The 13,238-nt window shown below is 38.9% G+C and overlaps 1 protein-coding gene across 3 annotated transcripts in view; it reads left to right on the forward strand.

Moving 5' to 3' along the window:
- The first annotated feature begins 7,751 nt into the window (after positions 1-7,751).
- pbx1a (pre-B-cell leukemia homeobox 1a) overlaps positions 7,752-13,238 on the forward strand; it is an 83,846-nt gene continuing 78,359 nt past the window's right edge. The window contains exons 1-2 of one of the 3 annotated variants that reach the window (XM_067454025.1): positions 7,752-8,996; positions 10,197-10,270. In XM_067454025.1, coding sequence (XP_067310126.1) covers positions 8,809-8,996; positions 10,197-10,270 — 262 coding nt within the window. In that variant the 5' untranslated portion in view covers positions 7,752-8,808. The remainder of the gene's footprint in view (positions 8,997-10,196; positions 10,271-13,238) is intronic. The other 2 variants (XM_067454023.1, XM_067454024.1) reach the window with 2 other exon arrangements.

Below are 13,238 nucleotides of genomic sequence, written 5' to 3' on the forward strand. Positions count from 1 at the left end.
TAGCATCTCTTGACATTTACAGTAGTGTTCTCTCTCTCTCTCTCTCTCTCTCTCTCTCTCTCTCTCTCTCTCTCTCTCTCTCTCTCTCTCTCTCTCTCTCTCTCTCTCTCTCTCTCTCTCTCTCTCTCTCTCTCTCTCTCTATTCCTCCAGGCATCCACCCTGCAGCCGTAAATGAGAATGCTTTATGACAGGTCCTGCTCCCTTTTTACTGTGGTCAGGAAGAGCTGCGTGGCGTGTGTCCTTACAATGGCCTAGGAAACTGACAGCCTTGTGGAGGGATGACTGGGAGAAACACTCAAAAAGAGACGTTTAGATGAGTTAAAGTTACCAGTAACCAACCATTTCAGCATTTTTATATGGAAAACAGCCTTTTGCATATGAAATAGAAGGTTAACATTGTTCTTGCTTTTTGATCGGGTTTGAAATCACTCAGATCATGGGGTTTTTGTGTTTGGCTGTATTTATAACATTGAAGGTAATGACTGAAATAAAAAAGCAGCTTTTCCTCAGAGGCGCAATGCTAAGTGAACAGGTAGATTTCTTCTTATCCCCAATGCTTTAGGAAAGTGCAAAATGCTGAATCAACCGCTGACCTGTAACCCATTTAAAGCTCAATGAAAGTTTAATTCCTCTAGCTCCATCTGAAGTCTGCGAGATGGAGAGGTTTTCAGGTTTGCACTTGACGCAGACTCAAGCTGTGTCCAGGTCTCTCTATTTCACTCTGCCTTTTATACATGCTTGGGGGATACGGCGCCCCAAACACCTGAATATTTCATCACCTCCACCCCCTGAGAGATGTACTTGAAGCTTGCAATGTCTTCTCAACCTGGACCGTACTCACTGTGCAACAGTGATCAATAGACGTGTCATGAAGTGCTTTACTCAGCCTCTGTTACACCGTGGCATGACAGAGGTGATGAGAATCTAATGTCTTACTTAAACATAATAAATGATTGATAGATTAAATACCAAACGTTTTTTTGAATGAAACCCAAAAGCTTCTGGAAATCCTTCACAATGTTGCATGCAATAAAAAACACTTTCTTATTTTGTAACATGCTAATTGCGTTAGATCCCTTGTCACCACAAAGTGACATCATAACCTTCAGTCTCTCCCGTATATCATTTTGTCTGTCCTCTGGCGTCAAAGATTGCCAGTGGTGAAAATGAGAAGCCAAAACACAAAATAAAACAACAACAACAAAAAATGCTAATATTTATTTTTCTGAGTTTAAGCAATACATTCTCACACCCAACTCGTCACATATGGACGCTTGACCCGGACCCCTTGTCGTCACTTTTCAACGAACTGGGCGTACCTTTATCGTCAATTTTCGACGCGCTGGGTGCTCCATTCATTTCCATGAGAAACCGTTGGCGTTATACACAGACGCACTGGGAATGGGAATATTATCGTCATGGTGAAATTTATTAATCAGCAAGCATAATTTCATTTACATGTATTTTATTTACGCTATTTAGACACACTTTAACATGATTTCATTTACATTTATTTTATTTACACTATTTAGACACATTTTAACATGTAACCCAACCCCACCCCACCCCATCCCATCCCTAAACCTATTTGTGTGAACATGATATAAAACACAGGATATAACATATGACTGCATCCACAAGATATTTAAAAAAGTTAAATAATCCAAGTTTTCCGAGGCCAAACGATTGATTTGCATGAAGAAAATCCCCAAAAGCGATCAGCATCTCCATCCGCCGAAGATCACGAACACATCAAATTTCAAATATTGCCGCCAGTACTTCAGATTTCATAGTGAAATTGCATTGGCTCTCATATGTCTTGTGACCAATTTCGTCATTACGTCAGCATTGATTGTAAAATGTCATTGGCTCTCCTGTGTCTTGTGACCGATTGCGTCATGCTCAGGAGTCTTTTGAATTATTTGAATGAGATATGAATGAGTTCGTTCACGGGGCAGCGGGATCATCATTTCAGCGATTAAAACATCAAGATCAACTCTGTTCTTCGCATGACATCGTATGACATCAGAAGACTTGGAATGCAACATGAGTTAATACTTTTATACTGTTTTGGTCAGATTTTGCAATAAATACATGTGACTGTACATTTATTTGCCTGGTATGTGTTTTATATTGTTAAGATGTGGGTAGGTTTAGGGTAGGAGTTGGGTTAGTTGCTCCAAAATATAAAAGTAGCCGTTAAATATTAATAAAATCATGTCTGCTTTTACAAACGCAAAGAATTAAATGTGTCTGTGTATAACGCCAACGGTTTCTCATTGAAATGAATGGAGCACCCAGCGTGGTGGTCGAAAATTGACGATAAAGGTACGCCCAGTTCGTTGAAAAGTGACGACAAGGGGTCCTGGTCAAGCATCCATATGTGACAAGTTGGGTGTGAGAATGTGTTGGTTTAAGGGTAACTTGTGACATTTATTTTTTGTATGCAACTATCAATTTAATATATAGAGTTGCACCATACTGTGAAGCATGGGGGTGGAAACATCATTATTTGTGGCTGTTTTTCTGACAAGGAAGCAGGACAACTGATCCGTGTAAAGGAAAGAATGAATGGTGCCATGTATCGTGAGATTTTGAGTAAAAACCTCCTTCCATCAGCACAGGCATTGAAGATGAAACGTGACTGGGTCTTTCAGCATGACAATGATCCCAAACACACCACCTGGGTAATTGAAGGAATGGCTTCGTAAGAAGCATATCAAGGTCCTGGAGTTGCCAAACCAGTCTCCAGATCTCAACCCCATAGAAAATCTTGCCCAGCGATAGCCCTGAAACACCACTGCTAGAGGAGATCTGCATGGAGGAATGGGCCAAACTACCAGCAACAGTGTGTAAAAAAACTTGTGGCCACAGATCACATTTGACCTCTGTCATTGCCAACAAAGGGTACATAACAAAGTATTGAGATGAACTTTTGTTATAATGAAAATACTTATTTTCCACCATCATTTGCAAATAAATTCTTTAAAAATCAGACAATATGATTTTCTGGATTTTGTTTTTCATTCGGTCTCTCATAGTTGAAGTTTATGATAAAAATGACAGGTCTCTCTCATCTTTTCTAAGTGCGAGAACTTGCACAATTGGTGGCTGACTTAATACTTTTTTTGTATAATACCCCGCTGTATATATAAATAATAATAAATATAGCTGCAAGCAACCATTAAGGGGCCAAACACAAAGAAGGCATGATAAGTTATGACATTATGGCTGGGAGCAATGAGCAATTTAAGACCTATTAAGATGATTTCAGGCAAAATGGTGGATAAATCATAAATACAGTAAATAGTAATATGATTTAATGTTTTATCACTTTAGAACAATTGGTGGCGCTGTGACCAAATTAATGTTGTGTGGTCAGAGTAATGTGAAAATAGTTTTTCAACATTTTTTCAAAGTTCACAAAACAACAACAAAAACAAATGTAAATTAGATATGTTTTCATCAAGTTGGTGGTATTTGTAACCTAGTAACCAGCAGTAAATAAAACACCATCAGCAGAAACTGCCGATTGGTCACATGAGTTTAATGTTGGTTACGTCAGAATTTATTGTGCAAATGCATTTCCAATCTGCCATTATTCGCATTATTGCATTTTTCACACAACCACCTCAAGTGAGTGTAAAAACTTTTTTGCGAATTAAGGGATTTTTAAGTTTATCAAAACCAAATACAAAGACTACATTTCTAAAAACTTGGCACTAGATTTTTAAAATATTTTTCTTTATCGTGGACTCTCTTATTTTTTATTGACCCAAATATTCAGCTTCACACTGCACAACCATTTAAAACAATCTAAATGTTTCCAAAGCTTTTGAAAAAAGATGAATGTGCTTGATATAAGTGAGCGTATGCAGATCACACGTTATTAGAGAGGACAATTTAGATGAGCTGGCATAAATATGAATGAAACGAGTGAGCTAGAAAAGTGTTCAGCAGCACAATGTGCTCCTCTCACCGCTGGGAATACAGAAGTGCTGATCGGTAGGGAAAACCGAACTACTCTAAATTCAAACCACAAGAGTTCAAGCGTCTACAAGAGAATGTCAAATATCTGTAAGTGTGTTATTTGCTGCGTGAAGCTCATTGTAAATTCAGACTGGGCATCAGTTTTTTAATGTGCGGGCAATTTCTGACACTGCTAGAATGACCGGGAAATGTTCAAATACGGCAAACTATATCAAAAGGCTATATTCAAGCCTGATGTTGCATTTTTCTTCATTAATAAGAGATGTTCATACTGTTTATGCAGCAGTTACATTTTTGCTAACATTTCTGAACAAGTATACAAGCAGCCAGCTGTTAGTGAGTCAATATTTAGTGCAAAAACACTGTATTTTTTCCTGTTTCGTTCGAAGATGTTTGACATTGAGCTGTGTGGCTATGGTACATGTCTGTCTGGCTGTAGGCTATAGCTGTGAAGAGGTCAGACAATCAGCGAGGTCTGGTTTTACAGAGGAAGGTCACTTTAGCCTATACATCTCTTCCAGCCCAGCAGTCTTCAGATACTATCACAGCAGCAGGGCCTATTCCTTTTATCATTAACTAGTTTCTCTTCTTCAACTAATGAGAAATCTGATGGATCGATTTAACCTCTCACAATGTGAAAAATGTCTTTTATCAAGAGTGATCACATTTTGTCCATCATTCACAGAGAAACATTGAGTTGTTCCAATACAATCTCATTGCAATTCATAACTATTTGATGTTTTGAAGAATTTATGACTAATTTGTACACATTTGTATGATGTTATCATGTTTTCATCCAATGCTTTTCATGCTTGGACTTCATGCTTTTTTTTCTAAAAAAAAAAGCTTTTTTTGTATGAATCACATTGTACAAATTCATATGAAATTGGCTCCTTGAAAGATAGTTGCATTTCTCATGTTAACAAGTTTTTTCTGATAGATACCAAGAATGCACACTATACACTATATTGCCAAAAGTATATGGACACCCCTCCAAATCATTGAATTCAGTTGTTCCAATCATTTCTATTCCAAAATGTGTATAAAATCAGGCACCTAGGCATGCAGACTGCTTCTACAAACATTTGATAAAGAATGGGTTGCTCTCAGGAGCTCAGTGAGTGAATACAAGCGTCGTACTGTGATAGGTTGCCACCTGTGCAATTTGTGAAAGTCCATTTGTGAAATTTCCTCAATACTAAATATTCTGTTCAACTGTCATTGGTATTATGACAAAGTGGAAGCAATTGGGAAGCGTAAAATCACAGAGCGGGGTCAGCGCATGCTGAGGTGCACAGTGCGCAGATTTTGCCAACTTTTTAACATGGCTGAGCAGCTGCATCCAAGCCTTACATCAACAAGTGCAATACAAAGTGTCGGATGCAGTGGTTTAAAGCAATGACGCCACTGGACTAGAGCAGTGGAAATGTGTTCTCTGGAGTGATGAATCACGCTTCTCTGTCTGGCAATCCAATGGACAAGTTTGGGTTTGGCGGTTGCCAGGAGAACGGTACTTGCCTGATTGCATTGTTATCAAGTGTAATGTTTGGTGGAGGGTGATTATGATGTGGGGTTGTTTTTCTTTGTGGGAGTTGTGGAGGGGAGGGGGGGGGGGGGGGGTTTGACCCTTCCTGTTCCAACATGACTGCACAACAGTGCACAAAGCAAGGTCCATAAAGACATGGATGAGTGAGTTTGGTGTGGATGAACTTGACTGGCATGCACAGAGTCCTGACCTCAACCTGATAGAACAACTTCGGGATATATTAGAGCGGAGACTACGACCCTGACCTTCTCGTCCAACATCAGTGCTTTACCTCACACATGAGCTTCTAGAAGAATTAAAAAATTCCCATAAACACACTCCTAAATCTCGTGGAAAGCACAGAAGATTTGAAGCTGTCAGGGCTGAAAAAGGTGGGCCAAAAAAAACAATAAAAATGTATGAGTGCACAATAAAACTCGTACTTAAACTAAAATACTTACATTTTTTTTTTTTTTAGTTCTAACAACTTATTAGTGTTTACAATAAAGTAAATAACTCATTTGATTAGCAAGAACTCAAAATAAAAAGTGATTTAACTAAATCCTTTATGTTAATTGCTATCAAAATGTATGAGTTAGCTCAGTACTTTAAGTTAGGAAATTAACATTCATGAGTACTAAAAACTCAAAACTTGATAGTTCTGCTTACTTAAACTCATGGGAACATCATACATTTATACAATAAAAATTTTATGTAACTGATTAACCCAAATGTTTTGAGTTAGGCCAACTTATTCTGGTTTGCAGTGTAGATGTTTGTTTCTTAATAATAACTGTATTTGTCTTATATTATTTTCATCAACAACATTGTTTAGTTAAAATCACTTCATTATTGTCCATGTCAAGGCAATTTATTTTTCCATGGCACTTGCCTTTTGATTTTTTATATATAAGTAATGTTTTCGAATGACGTGTTTGCATTATTTAAGCACTATTTTATTTATTTGTAAGGCACTAGATTTTTTTTTTTTAATAAGCAAAGTTGAACATAGTAGCCTAAAATGTATTCTAAAAAACCTACACTGGTTCAAACTAGGCAACTCTATATGTTTGATTTATCTTGAAGTGTTTGGGACATGTTTTTAATTGTGAGACTTTTTAATCAGACTCTCGAAAATAAAATAAAAATTGGATTACGATTTATTGACCAATATGTTGGTTATTGGTATTGGCCAACATTTTTATATCGGTGCACTCCTATAGGATAGAACTAGGCTGGTAAATTAAGTATTAAATTTAGCATTTTCAATCATTGGTAATTTTGCACTTGTTATCTTTCTTACTAGTTTTTTTTTGTTCAATAAACCAATCAAAACACGGGTGAATTTAATACAAGCACTCTGAATATATAATACATTGACGGATTTATAAATTATCCCTCACATATCTTTTTGCTCTCTAAAAATTGATATTGTTTCCAATAAAAAAGTTAAGATTACCTATACAACCAGAATATGTCAGCAGTCGCCTCCTAAGTAGGACAGGTTAAAGTGGTGTCGTTTCTCATAAGTAACATAATGGAAGGTGACACACCTCATATGTTGAGCACGGGGATGAGACATCACATGAATAGTTGGAGTGGTGCTTCTGGAATATTTGCTCCAGTGATGGGTACTCAGGCATCAGAAATGGCCTCTTTAACACTCTCTTTATTGGTCCTTTTCCCAGCACCTGCAGCCAGAGCGTGACATTTCTGCCACATTCTGAGCTCCATGTCAATAGCCAGTGAATTTAATACCATTAAATAGACCACATGGCTGAGCAAACTGCCTGTCTGATCATTTTTCCAAGACACATTGAGTGGCCATGGTGTCTTTCAGCAGCATGAAGGTCTTTATTTATTTTTATTTTTTTTTGGAAATGAATGTGGTATATGAGATTATATATTTGATGGATATTAAATATGGATATACAGTCGTTTACATAGAAGACAAGATAAGATGTCTTGTTGCAAATCACTTTTCTTTCATAAGAGACACCATATAGCCTAATCTGTAATGTCAAATGCTTGAAAATGTATTTGTTTGATTATTTATTTTTCTTTTACTATATAAGGCAAACTCAACGATGATCAAATCATTAATGTATTGATTTTACTTTGTTTCATTTAGTCTGTCCTCTAAATATTTTTACATTTAGTGCTGTGATGATTTGTAAATGTTTCTATTTATTTTCCTTAATAAAATATAGGCTGATGCCTCATTATTATCTTGCACATGCTATAAACTTACATCTGAGTTAAAAAGTAAACGCCATTGTTTTTAAGGTGGGCATCTTCCTTCATATTACATGTTTAGCCAACATAGAGTATTATGATCATCATGATTTATATGACAGGGAGGGTAATCTATATGATACATTAATACATTCTGTACAAACACCTCTGGTCATGTGACTATTTACACCTTGCAGTCATTGATTTACACTTGACAGCTTTGTGTAAAATACATTAACAACTCTGTTTAGACCCTTCAAACGCAAAAATACATTTTGTTCATACATGTCACCGATGGCATCAAATGAAAACAGATATTAAATGACCAGATTCATTTAAAGAATGAGATAACATGGAAGTCCCGAGCGGACACAGTCGCTTTACGCCAAACACCATTATTTATTTTCATGTTCAACCCCTATCCATCACCGTGTTACCACCCTGTCCAGTCCAAGCGCTAACGCCACATCTTAAAGCTTATTACGGCGACCCACCTTCCTCAGGAATATGATTGACGTATCTTGTAAGAACCGAGGCGGTGCCGACAGCGCGCTCCTGTCCAATCACGGACAATAGGCGGTGCCCCATCGCTGTGTGCCAGTGCTGGTGGGCGGAGCCTCCCGTTATGTTTCAGTGTTGCCAGCAGACCTGTGCGAAACAAAAGCACTTCTCTCCCCACGTTTAACGCCTTCAAAGCGCGTCTCAGAGCTCTTTCAGTCGTAAAGCTGTCAAAGGAAACCAGGAGTTACGCGGCAGAGTCGCAGATTACACAGGATTACAGCAGCCCTTAGACAAAGTTGGGCTCTGTTGTCTTGGCTTTGGTGGCAAGAGCAGGAGTGGCTTGATCCTAAAGCAGCTCTCCAGATCAGATTTCACCCAAACCAGCTGTGAGAGGGAGCTTTGCCGTTTCTCCCCTCTCTCCCTCTCTCCATGTTGTAAGCGCGCTCCAGACATCCAGAAAGCAAAGGGGGAGTGACGGCGAGAGTTTCCGAAGGAATTTTCCTTCTCCTAGGCAAGAATTGAAAAAGTCACCAGACTCTAGAGAACAGCGGCGAGGATGGATGATCAGCCCCGGTTGATGCACTCCTCTCACGGGGTGGGCATGGCCGGACACCCCGGCCTGGCGCAGCATATGCAGGATGGCACGGGAGGAGCGGACGGCGAGGGAAGAAAACAGGACATTGGAGACATATTACAACAAATCATGACCATAACCGACCAAAGTCTGGATGAGGCACAGGCCAGGTATATATAAGAGTCTATGCATGTTGTCGCTTTATTATTAACTTCATAGTAGCTACTGAAACACGTCGACAGCATTTAACAAGTCAGCAGCTTTATATTTTTACGCGCCACCCGAAAGCGCACGGACTTTCTTTTTGCGTCTTCTGTCAAACTTTTATGCAGGCGCAATTTTTATTTTATTTTGCATTACAAATACGTTACATCCACTTCCGAGCGCCTCTATGCACAATCTGAGCTGTCTTCTTCTTCTTCTTCTTCTTCTTCTTCTTCTTCTTCTTCTTCTTCTTCTTCTTCTTCTTCTTCTTCTTCTTCTTCTTCCCAGATGCATCGTTTCGATTACCAATTGCTCTGGATCTCGCAGGTTACAAATGAGAAGGCGCATTGATTCAGCGCCACATAGACTTACTACATGTTGCGGGTGGATTCGGTCCTAGTTTACTTATTTATTGGACTGCAAGTATCTAAGAATTAAGCAAGGAAATAAATATAACTGAATGTGCATTCTTGCATATTTTTAAAAGTTAATGACAATCTGAAAGTCTAACGACAATGTGGCTTTTACAGTGTTTCTGTAGCCTGTGTGTATATTGAAGGAACGTTGTTAAATCTGCTACTTTCCATATAAATGTTTTTATGCAATATAACATCAATTTATAGTAATCAAAGCCATTAAGGCAGCGAGATGAAGACTAATTTATGTGACTAAAGGCAAGTGTTCATCCACTTGACCCTATTAGCCTACTGTCAACACAGGTGTTTCTAAAACACTGAATGAATGCAAACATTTTACATTTAAAATCATATTCGAACAACTTGAAATTGACTTTAAAGCCTTTGTAATAATTATGATGCATATTGAAATATTGTTGTTTTACTTTCTTAAACGGAAAGCAGCCAGTCACCTCAATTGAGTATTTGATAGCATTGCAATTGACTTTATTCTGCTGTCTATGATGCACGTGAAATATTCATCGTTTTTTTTGTTGTTGTTCCTCATTTCACACATTTTATCCATTATAAAAGTGCTGGGCAATTTAGAGCCATTCTCAGCTGTCTCCTATCAAATACCATTTGTAAAATACTCAAAATTTCCATCACACATCACAGACATTCCTTCTAAGCCTAATGTCTGTGTTTTGACAGTTCTGACAGGTCATGCGTAGTGACGGCTTGGTATTTATTTTCTGTTTGTATTTTTAGGAAACATGCACTGAACTGTCACAGAATGAAGCCGGCCCTATTCAATGTCCTGTGTGAAATAAAAGAAAAAACAGGTGGGTTTTCCTGTCTCACATAGAAAACAAAAAGCAAAAACTTGCAAGTGCTACCTTTTGTTTAAATCCAGTTATCACATTAAGCTGAATATTGAAATATTGATTTTTTTTGCAACAGTGCTCTTTAATACAATGATGTACTGTGTGTCTTGTGAGAGTGTGCGTTATTAGATATTTAGACTGCATAATGTCAAAGTTCTGATATTACAACAATAACACAAAAAAATAATGTTATTCAAATATCTTGTGAATTATACAGCATTCAGATTCCTCAAATAGATAGCTATTATTATATTGTTTGCTGGTAGGGTTATAATTTGTGCAGTGGAGCTGAAGTTTAATACATAAATACACTATTTTACATTGTGTGGTTAGGTTAGGCTGCATTGAGCACTAGCGATATGGCTTTTCTCACGTTATTTTAATTTATATCAAGCAGTAAATGAAAATATCAATGGCTTTAGTTAGAAAATATATATTTAGGATGCCATTTTACTCATTAAATTATGATTCTGACTACTTTAAATCCTCTGCCTCATGGTTTTGATAATGCCCATCTGAGTTTTATAAACTCAACTTATTGTGACATTCTGTTTTTTTGCTGCGCTGTCTGGCTAGATGCAGATTCTATATTTTTAATGGATGCTTTGAAGTTTTTGTGTGCATAAAATGTAGCTGGTTGAACAAAGCGCTTTAAGAGCAGTTGAAAAAGTCCAGCAGAAGAACTATTCATTAGGGTGAAATGAACATGCTGTTTTGATTATGCGATCGTCCCTGAGTGAAGGTTTTCGATGCAGATTGCTACAGCAAGAAACAACAAATGTACAAAAAAAAAGCACACACACAGCCGTATCTTCCTTCTAATTAGCCCCAAAGTGTAATTTACAAAGATTTCATTACATGGCAGCTGAAGTTGGCTCTCTGCCACACTCTCTGAAAGGCGCTGCTGTGGAGAGGTTCCCCCCTCCTCAGTGAAATTCTGACCGAATGAAGAGGGCTTCGGAGGGCCACAGTGTCAGCGATCACAGGGGCCTCATGGCACTAGGTTCGCTTCTCTCCCCTGCTCTTGTTTAGCAAGTTTTTTTTCCAAGGAGGGAAAGAGTTATGCCTGACTCTTTTGAACTGCCTGGCGTCACCCGGGGTTCACTCAAAGTTCGTTTCCAAGAGGAAGAACAAAGTGACTTGGACCTCTTCCTGACTCTTTGCTCCTGCATCTCTTCCCACAGTTCCTGGCAACCAGGAACCTGCAGAGCTTTTAACTAGAGCGATAACCCCGGGTTAGACTCCAAACAAGCTATTCGAATCGTACGATCGTGAAGATGGTGCTTATTTAGGTCGAATTATAGTTGTGATGTCACTCTCCAGTGTGAGAATTAGTTGTTTGCTTGTTTTGTCTATATTATCTTCTTCATATCGCAGAGCACAATGTGAGATGCCATCCCCCTCACCCCAAAACACACCTCATGTTGAGCTTTTGTTTGTACTTGAACGCAGCCCTGGTGTTGTTTTTGTCAAGGGGGGCTCATTTCAGCTTCCTCACAGTCGCTGTTCTCTCAGGACTTCATTAGGAGCGTCGGATCATCAAAATGAAACCTACTTGCATTTGATCAGAGTGCATCAGAATATTAACATTAGCTGATTCCTGCTTTTTGTTTGTTTCATTTTGAATCCCTAAAGTTCGGGCTTTCCAGTTGTTGAAGGAAGGAAACTTGTGAGGAGCAGGAAGGTTTTTTTTTTAATGAATATAAATATATTAGTTTAATTTAAACCATCAAATATTCAGCCACAAGCATTTGCAAACTATTTTTGTCATTTTTTCTTTAGCCTTGGCCTGGGAATTAAGAGAGAACAAAGGATTTTTGAAGCTTTTTAAGCGGATGCTATTGATAGTAGCCTGGTTGTGACTTAAGAAAACACTCCAAAAATAGACAGAAAAGAGATTTAGTGTTTTTTAGCTGTCAGTGTTTTACACTGTTTAAAAAATGCATGGTTTAGCAAACACTGAAAATAAATGAACTCAAGCCTTGATTTGAAAGGTCCTTGTGCTTTACCCACCCCGCACTCGCTCCTACGGAATTAGCCGTGAGCTGTACCTCGGTTCACTTCTGTCTCTTTTTAATGTGAGGGTGTAATTTCACACTGCGCAGACAGACACCACTAAAAATCCACCGCCGCCACAGAGAAAATGGCTCAAACCTCCGCCGTGACATTTACTGCAAATGTGCTGAGTGCAGAGCGCACAAACGAGAGCAGCCACCATTTTTGTCAGGCCCTTTTTAATTTTTTTTTTTTAATAAAGAGCCAGCCTCGTTCACGGTTTTACATTGTTGCAGCCGTAGAGTCCCAGGTGGATTCCAGAAAAGCGAGGTTATTAAACCCGTAGCAGGTCTGTTTTGTTGAAATGGCATAGCGTGCAGTGGAGCAGTGGTGTCTTAGCTTTCATAACAGACTGTGGAGGTCATGGATCCGACCGAGAGCTTGTCTCAATGAAACAGTGGCTCTGTTTAAAAAAAAAAATCTACTTCTTCTGCTCACAATAACCTTGATTTACTAGAACTTCGGATCAACTGCGTCGTCACCTCGGCTTGCTGCTTTAAGCGTAACTCGTAATTCCCATTCAGACACGACACAGTTTCTTCGACAGGAACAATAAATTTTCTCTCTGCTAATATATTTCATCTGCAGACGTGTTGAGAGAGCATGAAATGACACGGCTCCTGTAATTCTTCGTAACCTACGGCCGTCTTGTCGAGATTGACATGGCTGCGAGTTGCCCGGCGTGCACCACGTGTTGCGTGGTGGCGTCGGCGTGTTGACAGCCGTGCGGGAGGATGCCTTGGTGATGAGCCCTCCTCTGGCAAGCAGCTGACAAGCGGGGCAGTACGGTGTGCCAGCAGCAGACAGAGCTGGCCTGAACTCCTGACCTCGCTGTGTATTTTTACACAGGGCCTGACCGAGCTAACACGGC

The sequence above is a fragment of the Pseudorasbora parva genome, chromosome 9, assembly GCF_024679245.1.
Source record: "Pseudorasbora parva isolate DD20220531a chromosome 9, ASM2467924v1, whole genome shotgun sequence".
NCBI lineage: Eukaryota > Metazoa > Chordata > Actinopteri > Cypriniformes > Gobionidae > Pseudorasbora > Pseudorasbora parva.